This window comes from Frieseomelitta varia, unplaced genomic scaffold (genome assembly GCF_011392965.1).
Source record: "Frieseomelitta varia isolate USP_RPSP 00005682 unplaced genomic scaffold, Fvar_1.2 scaffold_258, whole genome shotgun sequence".
Classification (NCBI taxonomy): Eukaryota; Metazoa; Arthropoda; class Insecta; order Hymenoptera; family Apidae; genus Frieseomelitta; species Frieseomelitta varia.
Genome location: NW_025109988.1, coordinates 448,764 through 467,077, shown reverse-complemented (window position 1 = coordinate 467,077; position 18,314 = coordinate 448,764). Strand labels below are relative to the sequence as shown.

The 18,314-nt window shown below is 33.1% G+C and overlaps 2 protein-coding genes across 4 annotated transcripts in view; one reads left to right on the top strand and one right to left on the bottom strand.

The window, feature by feature from the left end:
• The window catches only part of LOC122528757, a 30,392-nt gene extending 16,641 nt beyond the window's left edge, over nt 1-13,751 (bottom strand). Inside the window, exons 1-2 of the mRNA XM_043654217.1 lie at nt 13,502-13,751; nt 9,146-9,351 (exon numbers count right to left, since the gene is read on the bottom strand). Coding sequence (XP_043510152.1) covers nt 9,146-9,351; nt 13,502-13,565 — 270 coding nt within the window. The 5' untranslated portion in view covers nt 13,566-13,751. The remainder of the gene's footprint in view (nt 1-9,145; nt 9,352-13,501) is intronic.
• Nucleotides 13,752-13,986: 235 nt separating this feature from the next.
• Nucleotides 13,987-18,223, top strand: LOC122528753 (vacuolar protein sorting-associated protein 53 homolog). Of its 3 annotated transcripts, none has more exons than XM_043654204.1 (13): nt 13,987-14,076; nt 14,874-15,274; nt 15,368-15,488; nt 15,562-15,698; nt 15,788-16,220; nt 16,295-16,644; nt 16,723-16,875; nt 16,950-17,075; nt 17,145-17,223; nt 17,295-17,443; nt 17,521-17,686; nt 17,760-17,906; nt 17,975-18,223. In XM_043654204.1, exons 2-13 carry the CDS (start codon nt 14,988-14,990, stop codon nt 18,134-18,136), a joined length of 2,310 nt encoding a protein of 769 aa, XP_043510139.1. In that variant the 5' UTR covers nt 13,987-14,076; nt 14,874-14,987; the 3' UTR covers nt 18,137-18,223. The 3 variants fall into 3 exon arrangements, with proteins under 3 accessions (XP_043510139.1, XP_043510137.1, XP_043510138.1); XM_043654202.1 differs by lacking the exon at nt 13,987-14,076 and adding an exon at nt 14,429-14,700; XM_043654203.1 differs by lacking the exon at nt 13,987-14,076 and adding an exon at nt 14,431-14,700 and having other exon boundaries at nt 16,298-16,644.
• Nucleotides 18,224-18,314: the final 91 nt, after the last annotated feature.

Sequence of the window (18,314 nt, the reverse complement as noted above, 5' to 3'; positions counted from 1 at the left end):
AGTAATAAACTTATTATAGAAATAAGTAAACTTACTATTATATAATAATAATAGACAATAATATACTAATATGTTATATATAATAATATTATAGATATAGATTGTAATATTTTAATAATATATTAATGTATATTATAATAATATAATAATTATGTAATATTATATTATATAATATTAATGTATATTACAATAATGTATTAATATACGTGACTATAATATATATAATATTATATATATATAAATATTATAATAATATTATAAATATAGATTATAACAATATTATAATATATTACATGTAATAATATTATATTATATAATATTAATGTATATTACAATAGTATATTAATATATATGAATATAATATATTATATATATATATTAATATTATAATAATATTATAAGTGTAGATTATAACAATATTATAATAATATATTACATGTAATAATATTATAGATATGGATTATAATAGTATTATAATATATTATATATAATATTATATAATATTAATGTATATTACAATAATATATTAATATATATGAATATAATATATATAATATATTATATATATATTAATATTATAATAATATTATATTATATAAAATAAATATTATATTATATATAATAATATTATAGAAATAATAAACTTGTCATTTGTTTTGCCTGTGTTACATTTAAATATACTTGAAACTGAGGAAATGTTGCCATTTTGGGACAAAAAATTCTCGACGTGCGTGGCACCGTCGTTCCAGAGGGCAAGCGGTTAAAAAGGAAAGACCAAAAAAAAAAAGAAAGAAAGAAAAGGAAACGAATAGAATGGCAATCAACGATTGTAAAAGGCTGTTGCAGAGTCAATCGACCATTAAGTAACGATATCGAATATTAAATAAATCGTAACGAGCATCGAACTATATATAGTACCAACGTCTTTCCTTCTCACCACTGAAAGAGAGAATAAAATTCTGTTTGATGATTCCACTGCTCATCCTTACGGGCATTCAAGTCTGCCAGGTTCCCTGAACTACAACGACGTCCGTGTGTTATCGAGTATGTGTGTCACAGGGAGCAGGGTAAACAGAACACGCGCGTTTAGCGGCCGATAAAGTGTATGCGTCACTTTTTCTAGGTTACTCTTGACGTTTCGGGCACAATGCGGCTCGTAAGGCAAAGGTAAATCGTTTGCACGATACAACGAGGCACACAACGAACTTGGAACACAATGTGAACCACCGTTCTATAATTAACACCATGCCGGGGTCTTTTACACGAACCGTTTCACGACACTCGTAAAAGAATTTATTAGGCCGTCACTCTCTTTAGGAGAGGGCCTTTCGATACGACCTTTGATAAAGGCTCGAAGTTACGAAATTTGGCATAAAAATAATTTACTTTCTTTTTTTTTTTTTTTTTCTCAATTTTCAATATTGAGAAGAGTTGAGAAAGATGGAGAAACTGTTCTTAAAATCGTACGCAAGAATTATCGTAATGATTTTAAGCGATCGAAATCTGGCACGAGAACGATCATTTTTCTAAGATTTCGAATTTCTCGCCTCTCTTTCGGAGATATTTCAAAAATGTTCGATTTAAAAATTTATTACTATAATTATTATTATTATTAAAAATTTCTCCAATCGTATTAATAAAGGTTTCTTAATTGAATTTATTAGTTGATTTGAAGTTACTCGGGCAACTTATTTTTAAGCTTCGAACTTGGTATAACTGCGAGAATTTAATTTATTTAATTTAATTATTTATCTTTAAAGGAACTGGAACTGTTATTAATTTTTAGCGTGGTGATAAAATTCTACTCTTAGACCACGGATAGAAAATAAAAATCGAAGATTTTATTCTTCCACCGTTTTGCTCAAGAATGATACAGTTTTGCAACATACGCAACACATTGATTTTTATTATGAGAAATAATTTTTTTACTATTATTATTGATTTTATTTGTGAGAAATTGCACGCAATAGACGTAATATAAAAAAAATCTATATAGAAAAAAAGTGTCTACAGCCTGCCAGAACGTAAAAATTGCGCGATATAAACAAATTTTATTTCGCCCCGGCTATCGAATTTTCAAAATGTTCGACGATATTCCGTAAAAAAGAAAGAAAAACACGTGTGTGGTATTTGCTTTGTTAAAAATTTATGTATACGATATTTCATTCGAAATTATCTCTCCCGAACCAGCGCGCGAAACTAACGTCGGGCACGTTCCCAGTTTGATTTAACGCCTACGAAGTTATAACAAATAAAATACAGCTGATCAAACGTGACTGTTTGTTCCGTGGGGTTTTGTTTGTTAATGACGAAGCATCCATTAACGCATCGTCGGATTAAACAATTATTCTCCTTTGATAACCCGTGATAATCGTCGAGAATACGTGGATAATATCACTACTAATAATACATAAAGTTACCGTAATTTTCATAATACACGATTTCAACGCCTCGTGTTAATGTTACCAAAAGTTTCGCATTTATATGCACATTACGCGCGAGAAACAGTGGCAAAAAGCCGCACGACGCAGCTCGTTCGTTCTTATTTCGACAATGTTCGTAGAGCAAGAAAAGCGTTGCACATTAGCGTGCTGCAACGCGTGTTAATTTCCTCCCTTTGTTTTTATTATTATTATTAAATCAAGAAAGAAACTCGAACGATCGGCTAAGCGTCTCTTGACGTATTTACTTTTATCTGTTTAATCGCCGAAATCGATAGACCGATGAAATCAATTTCTTGTCGATTATTTTTAAACTCTCTCTCTCTCCCGTTTCAATCGTTCTCGCCTCGTAAGAAATTTGCGTCATCGCGGCCCCGTTCTCTTTCTCTCTCTCTCTTTCTCGAAAATTAATTCCACGAAAAGCGATACGCAACACAGGTTGAAAAATGGCAATGTATCAATGTATTCGAATGAAAAGAAAAGGAAAAAAGGTCTGATTTGGCGCAAGAATGAGCGAACGAGTTCAAATTAATTATAAAAGTTGACCGTGGAGAAATGGAATAATGCTATATCTGATCGGACACACATAGCGGCGGTCGTTTGACCGTGCAAGTGGAGTAAGGCGATTATCGCCAGACACGGAACGCGAGCGAAACGGAACGCGACATAAAAATTACAAAAAAAAAAAAAGAAAAGAAAAGGGGAGAAGTGACGATAAAAATCGCATAAAAATAACTATAATTTACCTACCGACCATATCGGTGGCACCTGTTACAAACTTCTCGCTTGCATGTAATTACGGGTTGAAAGAAATGAAATTTACCCAGTAACCACATCGAGGCACCTGTTACGGACACTTGGCGAGTGAAAAGGGAACTTTATGCTTCTATGTGATTAAGAGGTTAAAATAAACGAAAAGGTAAAGTAACGAGTGTTCTTCGACTTTATTTTATGTTTTCCATTAACTATATCGTATATTGTCAGCGTTTGCGAGAAAATTTCAGTTCACAAACGTCTTGCGGGCCGCCTTTGCTGGCGACATCCGAACTTGCAGAACGTGAAATTACGCAATTAGTCGCCAACAACAAGAAATAAATAGCTCTCCATTTTTATAAACTGCATAAGCAGATTTTTTTTAAGAAAGGTACGAAACTTGTTACGCGTTGTTACAACTTTCGAAGAAATAAAATCGCCGGAATCGTTGAAACGTTTCCTTTTCCTCGAGGAAAAAGACGTTGCAAAAATAAATTGTTCGAACGATCGATATACTTTCACGCGGAAATACACGTTTATTCCTCCTCAGGCGGAGAAACTCTTTGAATTGATTTCTTTCACCGCCGTGGCGGTGTAATAACAAGTAACGTAAACACGAGAGGATCGAACGAGGGGATTTAAATAACGAGATTTAATTTCTACGTCTCTCCGCGGAAAAGCTATTCGAAGGTGAAAGTCATCATAGGCGAGACTGACTGCACGCGCGTTCTCTGCTAACGTAAATTACAAATTGAACGATTAATCAACTGGCGTTACTCAAACAGATTGAACATCCAAATGGAGCGACTGGCTTCAATTTTCTCGAAATCGTTCGGGACTCGATTGCAGCGGAACGCATTCGCGGACGTGATACGGTTGTTAACTATTAATTTAGACGTAAGCTCAGACGTGAAACGGATTAAAGTATTAAAAAAAAAAAAAAAAAAAAGAAGAAAAAAACCCAGACGGCTCGGATGATTTATTTTTGGACCAGACGGGGTATATAAACCTCCGATGCATCGGCGGCGTATTAACGACATGTACATGTTCGTTGAACTTTATTGACCATGATGGCGATATTGCAGTGTCGATTAACACTATAAAGACGTTATTGTAGCGTTACGTGATTTTCGATAACCGATGATAGCCGACGACCGGTTACCGTAGCATTATTTTCAACGACTACCGTCAAAAAATTGATTTAGTAACTTAATATATATATTACATATATAAATTTAGTAATTTAAGTATATATATATATATATTAAAAAGGCAAATTAGATTCATAAGACGTAGATGATAAGGATTAGTTATAAGAGTAGAAATAAGAAAAATGCAGACCCATTGTAAACCGGAAGCCATCCTAAGCCGCCTAGACAAGGATTATATATAAATAAATAAATATAAATTTAGTAATTTAAGTATATATATATATAATTATAAATTTAGTAATTTAAATTTATATATATATATATATATATATTAAATATATAAATTTAGCAATCTAAGTAATTATATATATAATTATAAATTTAGTAATTTAAATATATATATATATATATATATATATATATATATATTAAATATATAAATTTAGCAATTTAAGTAATTATATATATAATTATAAATTTAGTAATTTAAATATATATATATATATATTACATATATAAATTTAGCAATTTAAGTATATATATAGTAAATATATATATATTTAGTAATTTAAGTATATATATATATATATATATATATAGTAAATATATAAATTTAGTAATTTAAGTATATATATAGTAAATATATAAATTTAGTAATTTAAATATATATATATTAAATATATAAAGTTAGTAATTTATTAATTTAGTAATTACTAATTAAATTTAGTAATTTAGTAATTTAGAAATTTACGAATGTATGTAAACTTGTGCGTTACTATTTATACCTTTTTATCTTTTACAAATTTTTCACACATGTACGCACGTACATACGTAAGTTCATATGTGTGCATTTTGTAAATTTTGCAACGCAATTTGCTTTTTAAAAATAGCCGATCGTCATATTGTCAAACAGCACAGAAAATGAACTATCTTATTCAATGAAAATTTTTTAGTATTATCATGTACATAATGCACACTCAACGTATACCTATTATATATTATTATGTATATATTATTATGTAGGAATATACAACGATAACGATAATAACAGGCTCCCGATGCTTGGAGATAAAGGAAAAAATTTAATGTTTCAGATACTGAAAAATAACTACAGCGATAAGACCTCGTTGCACCATGATGCACCACAGACTAGATAAGCGACGATAATAATATGGCTTTGTCCAAGGATACAACTATATATAATGTTTTGTCTAAAGTAGCCACTCAAATAAATTATCAGTGTGACAATGACACGAAAAACGTTTTGAATATTGAGTTGAATATCGAGCATGCGTGGAAAAAAAGCGAAGGACAGCGACGTGAATTATCTTCGGATAATCTTGAAAACCTTCGGCGTTTTTTTTGCGCAGAAACGTTTTACAAACTTTCTGCACACTCCCCCCCCCCCCCCCCCCCCCCCCGCTCGTATATTGCAACTGATAACAACAATGCATTTGGAGATATGCATGTAACGACGCAACCTTAAAAGCGATATTAAAGTCATGAAATTGAGGTTAAAAGCAGGAAAACCTTAACGCGATATTAAAGTCGTAAAATCAGGGTTGAGAAGAAAACCTCGAATAGCCGCACACTTGAATCGCCCGACAAAAAGTATTACAATTGATTGTTAGAAAAATTTTCCAACTTTTGATATTCGTGGGAGCTTATATTTTCTAAATATATCAACGATTCTACGAATCTACGAATAACGATTCTAAAAATCTACAATTTTCATGTAAATAAGTTTTCTGTCCGAACTTTAATTATCAGAATTGGACGACCCTTTGACATTTGGTTATTATAGAAATGCATTTTAATGTCAGTTGCAATTTAAACTCCAGTGGAAACTTCCAAAAGGAAGAGTATAAGATAATGGCGATACTGTTTGTACCCTGTTCGTCCTTTAATTTGCCAACTATAAAATATGTTTTGTATCGTCGTAGTTAAAAAATAGAGAGAAGCCGAAATATCAGGTCAGGTCGGGTACTGAAAATTTCGAGATTCTCGAATTCATCGGGATTGTCGAAAGAGTTTGGATTTGGGAAAGGATTGGGAACAAGCTTAAATAATTCGGAACAAGCTTAAATAAAGCCCACGCCTTCAACTGTATCGAAATGTCGCAAATCTAGAACCATCATTCGAGCAATTCCTTCTGTTATGTCTTTTGGCTCAACAATCTTTCGCGTATCATTTCATACATGCGACAAATTTGATATCGATTCAGTTTCTTTTCTAGCATATATATACTAATGTTTGAATGCGTGTGCTTTCGAATGGCGTAATAAACCAGTAGTATTTGCATACTTAGTTTTAAATTCATGATGACAATGCGTGCATTCCGCCTTTGTGTCATCATTTTCTTGAAAATGTTCCCGAACAGAGCTTCTCTTTACCTTCTTCCTTTGCACGACATCTTCCGCACTGCTTCCTGCTGCCACAACTTTACTCTCACTGTCACTCGACATTTCTTTTTAAAGATTTTTAATCTTTATTAAATTCACACAGATTTTGAGATATANCTTCCCGAATTTCTCAGCGATACTGCTCAACGGCGTACATAATGTCAAAGTACTAAGCGCGCAGTCACGCGTTTGTATACATCAGGTCGCGCGATTCTTAGAATCCGCGTTTCCAATAACTTCACTGGCAGAAGAAATCGAACTGTGTATTTATATAGTTTGTAGGCTGCTATACAGCACTGCAGAGTAGTTCGAGAAACGATAGTTCGGGAAATCCAATTCCTTCGGGAATCTTGAAATTTTCGAGAACCCGACCATTAAAAAAAGCATTTAGACGATTCATTTTTAATTACGTGATGAAAGAAGAGAAGAGAGACGCGTATCGTTTTAGAAATAGAAAGGAACATATACTGCTTACAAAAATTAGGGGATATTTGCGTTGGATATTGCAAGAAGTATTTCACTTCTTTTTTTTTTTTATCAAACAAGAACGTCAGAAAAGCAAAATCAAAATGCTTTCTTTTTCTTTCAATCGCTTCATAATTCACTTTGAGGTATCCCCGAGTTTTTGTGAGCAGTTGTACTCAGTATTGCAAAATCAGCCCGGAATTGAAAACTTCTTCAATCACGTCGACATCGCGGGATGAAAGTCTGATGTCTAATTTAAATGCACGATTTTCATTCGAGGCAGAATTAAAAATTTAACAATAGCGAGCAATTAAAAAAAAAAAAAAAAAAAAAAAAAGATAAAAAAGAAAGATTTGAAAAGTTCCAGCATCACATGTTCAGCAGGGAGAACTTCGCGATACGAACAATACGAAACACGGGATACACAGGAAACCGGCATGTAACCGGAGCACGCGATCATCTATCAAGATATCACGGAATCGTTAAATGCATTAGGCCAATGGATTACTTTTTCATGTATAATATTCGTGAGTAGGTGTCGTTAAAAATCGTTTCTCCTTATTAACGTGCGCGTGCGTTGCATTTATTTCGAGCAGGCTAATGTTTAAAAAGGGCGTTCGACGTGAAACGAAAAATCAACGTGACGTCAAACATTGACATGAAATACAGTACGAAGTTAGAATACAGTATGGTCGCATGGTTGATGATTAAATGATCGTGGCTGACGAAATTGCTCTCTGGTTCCAGAGAAAAGGAGGAAAGGCTTAAATAGCCTTAAAAATGGAATAACGCGGGGGCGAAATCGATAAAACGGGAAAACCTGGGCGCCGGCCGTAAATTTCAAATTCACTCGCAACGCGAACGGATTAAAAGAAATTACAACAACGTCAAGTATTAAAACGTAATGTGATGGGTTATAAAATTTCATCCGTTTAACAGACGTGAAGCACAGTTTATATCTATTACACGGTGTTTAAGCGCAACGTGAAAACGCGAGTGAAAGCGAGGAACGTTCGCAGCTGAAATAAAAGCTCGGAACCATTAAAAGCCGAGTAGGAGATTATGAAATGTCAACCGTGTCTACGTCCTAAGATCCATCTTCGTAATTCGCCGCATTTTACATGCAATCGCTTATGTACATGAGAAAAAAAAATAGAAATTTCTTTCTCGAGGAGCAAAATATTTCAAATTTAATTTCGCAAAAGGTAATAAAATAAAGAGAGCTGTTCTCGTAAAATTCGACGAGAGGTTAAATATAATAAACGAACGTGTTATTATAATTTAATGAATAGAAATTATAAATAAAGATTCTATAAAATAATAAATAAAAATAATATTTTAAATTTTATAATATTTTATATAAATAAAGATTCTATAAAATAATACTTTAAATCAAAATGTAGTATATTTAAGAACAAATGAGTCATGAAAAATCTTATTTTTGAATAATTATTTTTCAATATTAATTTGAAAAAGGATTTAATAGTTAAATTAATTAAATTATTTCAATTGAATCAAGTATTAACTGGTGTGCAAATTGTCCGTCAATTTCTAATAGGAATAAGTCGTGAACATAGTGAAAGTACTGGAAAGTGTTTTATAAAAAATTATTTATTTACACTAAATAGAATCAATTTTAATCAAAAATTTTATCTAAAGATATAAATTTATTGTGATTGTCAATTTAAAATATAAGTAAATAAAACTTTGTAATAAAGTATCGTAATAAAAATACGAAACGACGTTTCATCGACGTAAGGGGAGAAAGAAAAAAAAAAAAGAACGAAGTGAAAGAGAGGGAGACGAGCTGCTAGTTTGAGGATCATCGTTTGCTTAGGGTAGCGGACGCGACGCGTTGGTGCACAATTGCTTAAAGACTGCATAATTGAATGGCAGGGGAGAACAGTCGTGCGTTAATTGCACTGAAACTCACCTCCATGTTTGCGCCATCCACTTTCGATTCGAGGAACGGTGGCTTCCTATCCTTTATGTATTGTAATATCTTCTTGTCGTCCTTCATGAACTCGACTTTATGCAATTCAGCATCCGAGACACTATGGTTGCAATGCAGCGTGGCTGTGCTGTTGTATGTTACGAAGTTCGGTGCTATCAGTCGCACATGCACCGTGGAAGTTGCATCTGAAACCGACAACGACGTTTTATTTAATAGAGAAAACGTTCCCCGCGGATATCCTGAATGCAAGAATACTGAGAAATCAGTTTCAGTGGAATAGAATCTCTCACTTTAATGCCGTATGCGTCGACGTATTTGCAAAACGTTCGCAATTTTCTAGTTCGCGGGAATTTATAAAGTATTCGCGAATGTTCTGATTCAAATTCTACTGTCTCGTTTATTCAATGAAACGAAACAGTTCCTTCTCTGAGTAAAATACAGGATACACGTTTAATAAATTCATTTCACGATATTAAACAAGCATTTCTGGAATTCTTTTCTCATTGAAGCGTAATTCAACTTCCCAAACTCTGAACGCTGAAATATCAAATATACACCATTGAACGTGCAAAATAAATATTACTCTTCGCTCTTTTACGAGACAATTACAAACTTCGTGCCATCTCGCATTGAAATTGAAATTCCATTAGCTTTTTGCAGTCGGCAAAGAAAAGTTTCGAGGGTGCTTTGGTAATCAAAAATTTTTAATTAACTTTCGGCAAGTAGTTACTTTTTAGCAAGTGAGTGGTTTTAACGACCGCTCACTGGCCAAATTTCCGTTCAAAAGGATAAGACATGCCATTTTTATGAAATATCCTGACAAGTAAATATAATTCCCTTTGCCTTTATACGGGGTAATTACAATTCCGTGCCGGCTCGCATGACTGAAATTCAGCATCCCCATAAAAACAACCCGTTTGTCATTTCTGCGGCCGAACATATATCATTCGATTCATCAAATATTCCCAGGGTTGGAAATTGTTTCATTTTCCCGTTACGCGAAGTGATTAACGTACTTTCGTATCATTTATGCGCTTCTCTCGTAATATGAAAATATCACATTTTATTCCTGCGAAAATATCCATCTCGCTGTGAAATTTTAATAGCATATATACGGCCGAAAGATATGAAACACGATCATTTTCCAAGCATTTCTTTGAAAAGAGAGAGAGAGAGAGAGAGAGAGAGAGAAATAGTGTAATAACAAATAAAGAAACGGAACAAATATTTTCTGCAAAATCTCAATCCCGGAGTGTTTGAAGCATAGTTTTGCTGAAATAAATCCGATAAGCGCAGCACGCGGAGAGACAAAAATATGTTTCGCGTGTAATGACGATACGGATAATAATTAATTCAACAAATCACAAATGTCTCTCTCGTTTGTGCGTGGTCAGACGTATGTACGAAACGGATATATAATAGCAAACGAAAATGACGAAATGTATCGCGCATAAAGTATAAACTTGCCTCGTTACGAGGCTCAACGTCAAATTTGTTAATTAATTCATTCTCGGAACAACGAACTGACAGATTCTAGTCAGTGGATGACATGGAACATGGTGCATTTCGTAAAATGAATCACGTTTCCCGTTTTATATGTTTGTTGAAATCGTAAAACTGGCCGCGATTACGACCATAACTGAAACAGAAAAAAAGAAAAAGAATAATCCACGATAAATAAGAGTAAAACGAAGTAAAATCGAATTGTGGGAAAATCAATTTTTGCGCTATGTATCGGTGAAAAAATAAATAAGTTTGCTGGTAGAATTTGGAGCAGCGAGTTGATTAAATCCGTCATTGAAAACAATCCTTCTCAAGTCATTTCATTATCGACATTATCGATCGTTTATTACGATCACGTTTAGAAATAGATTTCTGATAACATTCTGACACGTCAAAACTGTCACTGCATAGTGATCCATAGGAAATTCAGATCTAAAATTACCTCAGTGTCCTTCGTACAATTCGAACGTTTTTCCACATATTCCAAAACGCGATACCCCGATATTTTCAATTTCAATATTTCACTGCTTTCTCTTAAACGAAGTACCAAAGCGAATGATACAGACGGACATACTTATTTTATTAACCTAGTCATCTGAATATCATAGTTAATTCTGCTTACAAATGGAAACAAATGTATCTGAATATAAAAGTTCGACCACTCACAATAAACATGAAATTATCATTATTAAGCGATATTTTAATATCCTCTATAGTTTTGTCAAATCATAAAAATCGAAAATCCAAAGTCAAATAACTGTTCTGTAGAAACTGAAAAGCACAGCTTGTCGTATTCTTCGTGCAATTTAATATACCATAATGGAATAAAATTTATTAGTCCTCGATTATGTAAATGTGTCACGTTCTAATACTTATGACCAATACACTTTGTGTATACAGATATAGGAAAAAAATAAAGTCACAAAGACAATATCCATCTCCTCGACTGTAAAATCTCAATCAAAAAACGTCGTGCACCACGGACAGATCGTATCTTTCAATTCAAGGCAAATCAACTGACGTGATTAACGAAAACAGCATGCACGATCAAATTTACATGTTACCGCGTTAACGTTCCTAGCCGTTCGATTCGCTGTTAATGTGTCGGGCAACAATTACCCCGAGCCACATCATCGGGCAACAATTAATAACCGGATGATCGATACAATTTACCGTGCCGGAAGGGAAGTGTCTATTAATTCAAGCGAGTTCCTCCGCGACGAATCTAGGTCGTCGTAGGAGCGGATCCAGCGTGTGTTCGCGTCAACTTTTCGTCCCGTTCATTCGATTATCGCTCGTTTTCCACAGCCTGTTTGCAAAACGATCGGGATCGGCGGTCTAATGAGCCTGCCGGGTGAGAAATCATCCGTGAAGAATAGAAAGCGCGAACACAGGGGGCACAGCGTGGGAAAAAAGAAAAAAAAAAAAAAAGAAGAAAAAGGGCGGCATCGTGAAAAATACCGAGGGTCTAATGAAACGGTACGGAAGAATGGAGAGGTTTCGCTCGACTATAACTACTTGTGGCAGTACCCTGTTGCTGGGAGGTGTTACTGTATCGATCACTGAAAGCGCGTGTTACCAACACGCGCGCAGCCTGTTCCGGGGGCTTTTAAGACGTTTCCGAAACCGAAGCATATTCGACAACTCGGATAATCGTCGCGAAATGGAATCTCACGGCTTTGCACCCGCCGCTCCTACGCTTTTGGATTTATAAATCGGTTTTTTCACTCGCGTCGCGGAACCGTTTTTCGAATAACGTTCGCAGCTCGAGGGTCCTTTTTCGGAACGCTTCACGGCGCGAACCGTGAAACGAAGAAAAAAAAAAAAAAAAAAGCGAGCAAATGGCTGTGATGAAAACTCGTTCGGCGTTTCGAAAATTCTGCCACCCCCTCCCTCCCGCCCGATGATTCGCGAAAATTCTGAGAAAACAGCGAAAAACGGGTTACAACGTGTTATTCTTGCGTCTGTGTGAATTATCATTCTGTTTCGTATTCTGTGTTAATCGTTGTTTCTGAGAAAATGACAAACGCATTTGTCAGACTGAAGAAAAAAATTTTGAAATAATGGTTGCAACCATTATGTCACTCGTTCAAATGATCGAACGAAATTGAACGTATATGTATTAAGCAATTTTCGATTGTCAAGCGAATTTCATTCACGAGTTAACGCAATAATGAAATTTAGAGTGTACACGTATTTTTGTGTACACGTCGTGAATGAGGCATCTCCGGCGATATAGTAATTTGGATAATTGAAAAATACGTGTGACGCGTATGGGAAGTTCTTTTAAAAAAAGAAAAAAGCCGCGAAAAATGTAAACTCGTTTGTACACTTCGTAAATTCGCCAGAATTGCCTGGCATTCAAAAGAGATATTTCGTCGATTGATTTCTAGCCGAAATTACTGAACAATTTAACAGCTAAACCTGCTTCTGTCTGTCTTTTCGCTCATTTTGATAATGCACTCGTATCGTTTACGCTGAATTTAAAACTGTAACGCTCGCATAAATGAAATCACGTTGACATAAATCTATAATTTCACCAGATCATTTGTTTCTCTTATACTATCAATGAAATACACCAATAATACAAGCCCTGCCATTCAAAAACCCGAAACAGAGTGGTTTGTAGAAATGTCCGCTTTTGCGGCGGAAACCGTCGGGCGAGTGTCTCAGAATCGAGAACTCCGGTTCCGATGGTTGAACTCCAGATTTACGATTTGAAACGTTACGGTGACACTGAAAATTTCGATGGGCAAAACAATCGGCAATTTTCACTGTCAAGAACAGAATGAACTGGGCCGGGTTGGGTGTTTACGATTGCGTACAACTTACATGAAAATAATTGTAAAATATATACGAATACGAATTTTCCCCAGCATGCTGATTGACGCGGCATTGTCGTATGATTTTTCTCACGCGTTGCCTCTATGCGAATTGTTACCGTTCTCTCTACGTTGCTTAATACGAGGAAGGAAGAAAAAAAAAAAACGTGCGTCTATTTTGTACAGTGGTGTGCCTTTAAACTACACAACTTCGAGCCGAGTCGGCGCTACAACTGACCAAGCTTTTCGATCGTTCGACGTTCGACCAACTCCCATAGAATATAAAACATAGAGTGGGGACTCGCTGCCTTTTCTCTTATCGAGCGATCTTCAACGTTGGATTTGCTAATGGGTCGGCCATGAAATAAATGGCACGAGACGCAAACCGAAACGAAACAACCGCGCCGATACGTTTATGATAAGACGGAGCGGCAAATTTTAATCAATCCCGTTCGTTGCAACAGAGATATTAATTACTTTCGCGAAGGGAACGTTAAACACTTCTAATAGTATGAGTGTGCCGGATAGCTCATACTTTTCATTTACAACACTTTACATTTACAATGGAAAAGATTAGATTCGGTGGTAGGTAGTTAACGTTAATTGATGTTAAAATGATGATGATAATTAACATTGTTATCTTGCTATTTTACCTGCAAAATTAACGTGAAATTAACGCGTTGCAAAAGTTTTAAAATATCATGAAAATCACCTGTATGTGAAAAATTATAAAACTTCCAATTTCAGTCTTTTGTTTTGTTTCGATGTAGAAATAATAATTTATTTCTTTTAATACTGAACTCTTAGTACAAGTTACAACGCTTTAAATACAAAAATTTGTAATGTGATATTTATTTGCAACGTGTTAATATTTATATATATATATATACATACGCAAATATCATTTAATGACTCATTACTGCTCGGTCTTACGATAAAAATAATTAATTGTTACGTAAAAAAAATTTATTTAAATGAGCGATAAGTGCGTTAATAAAACGTTCCTTCTATCAATTCTGGTTTTGAAGTATTCATATGTGTCCTCTTGTCATATGCTCACGCATATACGTTTAGAATGAAGTATATGTGAGTTTTATAGGCAAAATTAAAGCATAAATAAAAATGGAAGGGCACGAGGAAGATGAATTAGAAGATTTACATTCAACTGTTTACACATTTCCACCAAATGTACAGAATGTGATCGAACAGGTTAGGATGACAGTAAGATTGTCAAAATGTACAATGACACTTATCCTTAACAAATAGCTGATGTTCTTTTTATCTTTTTTATCTTTATGTTGAGTATTGTAATTTGTTTCTTTTTTTTCTGTTTTTGTAATTTGAATGAATTTTACATTAAACAAATTATTTTTTGATTCCAGGTTTTACCTAGTACAGATCCATTGGACCAATCAAACTTTAATGTAGTGGATTATATAAATTCGTTGTTCCCAACGGAACAATCTCTATCGAATATAGACGATGTAGTAAACAATATGGAATTAAAAATACGTAATATAGACAAGGAAATTCGTTCGGTGGTACGTGGACAAACGAATGTAGGTCAGGATGGGAGGGCAGCGTTAGAGGATGCACAGAAAGTAATAAAACAATTATTCGTGCATATTAAAGATATTAAAGATAAAGCAGAACAATCCGAAGAGGTTGTTAAAGAAATAACAAGAGATATTAAACAATTGGATTTTGCCAAGAGAAATCTTACTGCGTCGATAACAGCTTTAAATCATTTACACATGCTTGTGGAAGGTGTAGATACCTTAAAGTAATGCGTAATAATTATTAATTTATTAGTAAAAATGTAATTAATATAATTTAGTAATTATTATTTTCCAATGTTACTTTAATTTTATTTTAGAGTATTAACGCAAAAGAAACAGTATGGTGAAATTGTTTTACCATTACAAGCTGTGATGGAAGTGATGCAACATTTCAATAGTTACATGGATATACCTCAAGTGAAGCAACTATCCGATGAAGTATGTGATATGGCTTTTTATGACACTAATATTAAATTATATATATAGTTTTTATAAATATTTTGAAATAAAGGTACATCAGATACATGTTGAACTGGCTCAACAAATTACGGCAGATTTTAAACAAGCATTTTCTGGTCAAAATCCGAAATACTTTAATCAACTAACCGAAGGTTGTTTGGTATTATCTGTATTAGATCCCAAAGTCAAGTATGTTTATTAGAAGTTTAATTATATTAAGAAATTTTAACACAAATCTTTTTTAAGTCTAATCTTTTAAGACTAATCTTTTTTACAAGGAAAGACCTACTCACCTGGTTTGTGGGTATTCAGTTACAAGAATATGCACATCTATTCGATGAAAATCAAGATTTTGCATGGTTGGATAAAATAGACCGTCGTTATATGTGGATAAAAAAGCATTTACTTGATTTTGAATCAAAGTTTGGTACCATTTTCCCACAAGACTGGGAAGTCTCTGAACGAATTGCTGTGCAATTTTGTCATGTTACGAGAGAAGATCTTACAAAGTTAATGCATAAAAGACGTTCTGAAATAGATGTAAAATTGTTACTTTATGCAATTCAAAGAACTAGTAATTTTGAATCATTGTTAACGAAAAGATTTAGCGGCATTACTTTAGAAAACGTGGATACGACAAATAAGAAAAATACTACCGTAGATACAACTGATAATAAAATTCCGGGTAATCCATTCGAACAAAATGATCAGGTATCACGTTTTTTAAAATGTTATATAAAATTATCGTATAGTTAATGCTGATATTAAATTGTTGTATTATAAAACAGATACAAAATGAAAAACTAAAACCATCGCCATTTTCAAATCTCATCGGAAGATGTTTCGAGCCGTATTTAAATATTTATATAGAGAGTTTAGATCGTAATCTGGCAGACCTAATGGATAAATTTATATCAGATTCTAAAACACAACCACCAGGTGCTAAAGATTTTGATGGTATCGAGGGTCCTAGTAGCGTATTATCTTCTTGTGCAGATCTGTTTATATTTTACAAAAAATGTATGTTACAATGTACACAACTTAGTACTGGTTCAATTATGTTGAATTTAGCTGAAACTTTTCAAAAATATTTGCGAGAATATGCTCTTAAAATATTGCAAAATAATTTACCCAAGTAAGTAAAATATACTTTTTATTTTTGTGGTAACTATATTTATGAATCATGATATTTTATAATTAAAATTTATTATAGAATTGGCGGTGGTGCAGGCATTGCTACTAGTATGAGTAGTATACGTGATTTTCGAGATCTTTCAACTTCGGGTTTCATACAAAATTTTCAAAGTTTTCTAAAGGAAGGTGAAAGTACTAGATTCAATAAAGAAGAGCAATCACGTATATGCTGGTAAAAGTTTGCTAATTGAAAACATTTTAAATTAATATTTGGGAGAAAATAAACTGAACAAAATTATATTTCAGTATACTAACCACAGCCGAATATTGCTTAGAAACAACACAACAATTGGAAGAAAAACTAAGAGAGAAAACAGATAAATGTTACTCAGAAAAAATTAATCTATCTCAGGAACAAGATATTTTTCATAAGTATGCATTATATTTTTTTATAGGATATTTCATAAATTTTTTCATAACACAATTCATGATTATTTTTAGTGTTATATCAAATTGTATACAACTACTTGTTCAAGATTTGGAATCTGCATGCGAATCTGCATTAACTGCAATGACAAAGGTACTCAATTTCATATTTATTATTATATGTATGATTTTATCTGTTTTTACTGATAGATAAATGTTTTTTAGGTTCAATGGAGTGCCATTGAGGTTGTTGGTGATCAAAGTAATTATGTTAATACCATTGTAGCACATCTTCGACAAACAATACCTACTATCAGAGATAAGTTGTCGTCATGTAGAAAATATTTTACTCAACTATGCGTGAAATTTGCAAGGTATTTGAAAAATAGAACGAATTTATATTATTATTATTAAATGTTATTAAAAAACCTAATGAAAAATTTCTTTGCAGTTCGTTTATAGTAAAGTTAGTACAGCAATTGTACAAGTGTAAACCTTTAAATACTGTTGGTGCTGAACAATTATTATTAGACGTACACATGTTGAAAACTGCGTTGTTAGATCTCCCGTCAACAGGATATCAAGTTCAAAGAAAAGCACCCGCCACGTACACTAAGGTAATATTTTTTGATACATATATAAATTTTTACACTTACTTATCACTAAATCACATATTTTACTTATAAATAGGTTGTAGTGAAAGGCATGGCAAGTGCCGAAATGATACTCAAAATTGTGATGTCACCTATAGAATCTCCAAAAGATTTTGTAAAACAATGTAGAATACGTTTACCCGATTTACAAGCGCCAGAATTTCAAAAAATTCTGGACATGAAGGTAAGTTAATTTCTTTTATAAACATTTAAAACGTTTATTACCTATATTAAAATTTCAATAATTCTTAGGGTTTGAAAAAAACAGAACAAGTTCTATTACTCGAACAGTTTAAGCAACCTGAAAATATAGATATTTCACATGACACTAGGAATTACATTATTCAAGATAGTCCCGAACATGAAGCTGGTCGAATAAAAAGATTGGAAAAGTTAATTAAAAAGAGAATATGAATGTTTCATAGTAAAACTTCAATTGTACATATTGAAATTAAATGTATTTGTAATTATAAAGGTATTTTAAATATTAATATTCCATAATTCTTATTTTATTTCAATAAAATAAAAATTGTTCTTATACAATGAAAAGGTTTCATCTTTCAAAATTATTTTAAATTAATCAAAGGACTTG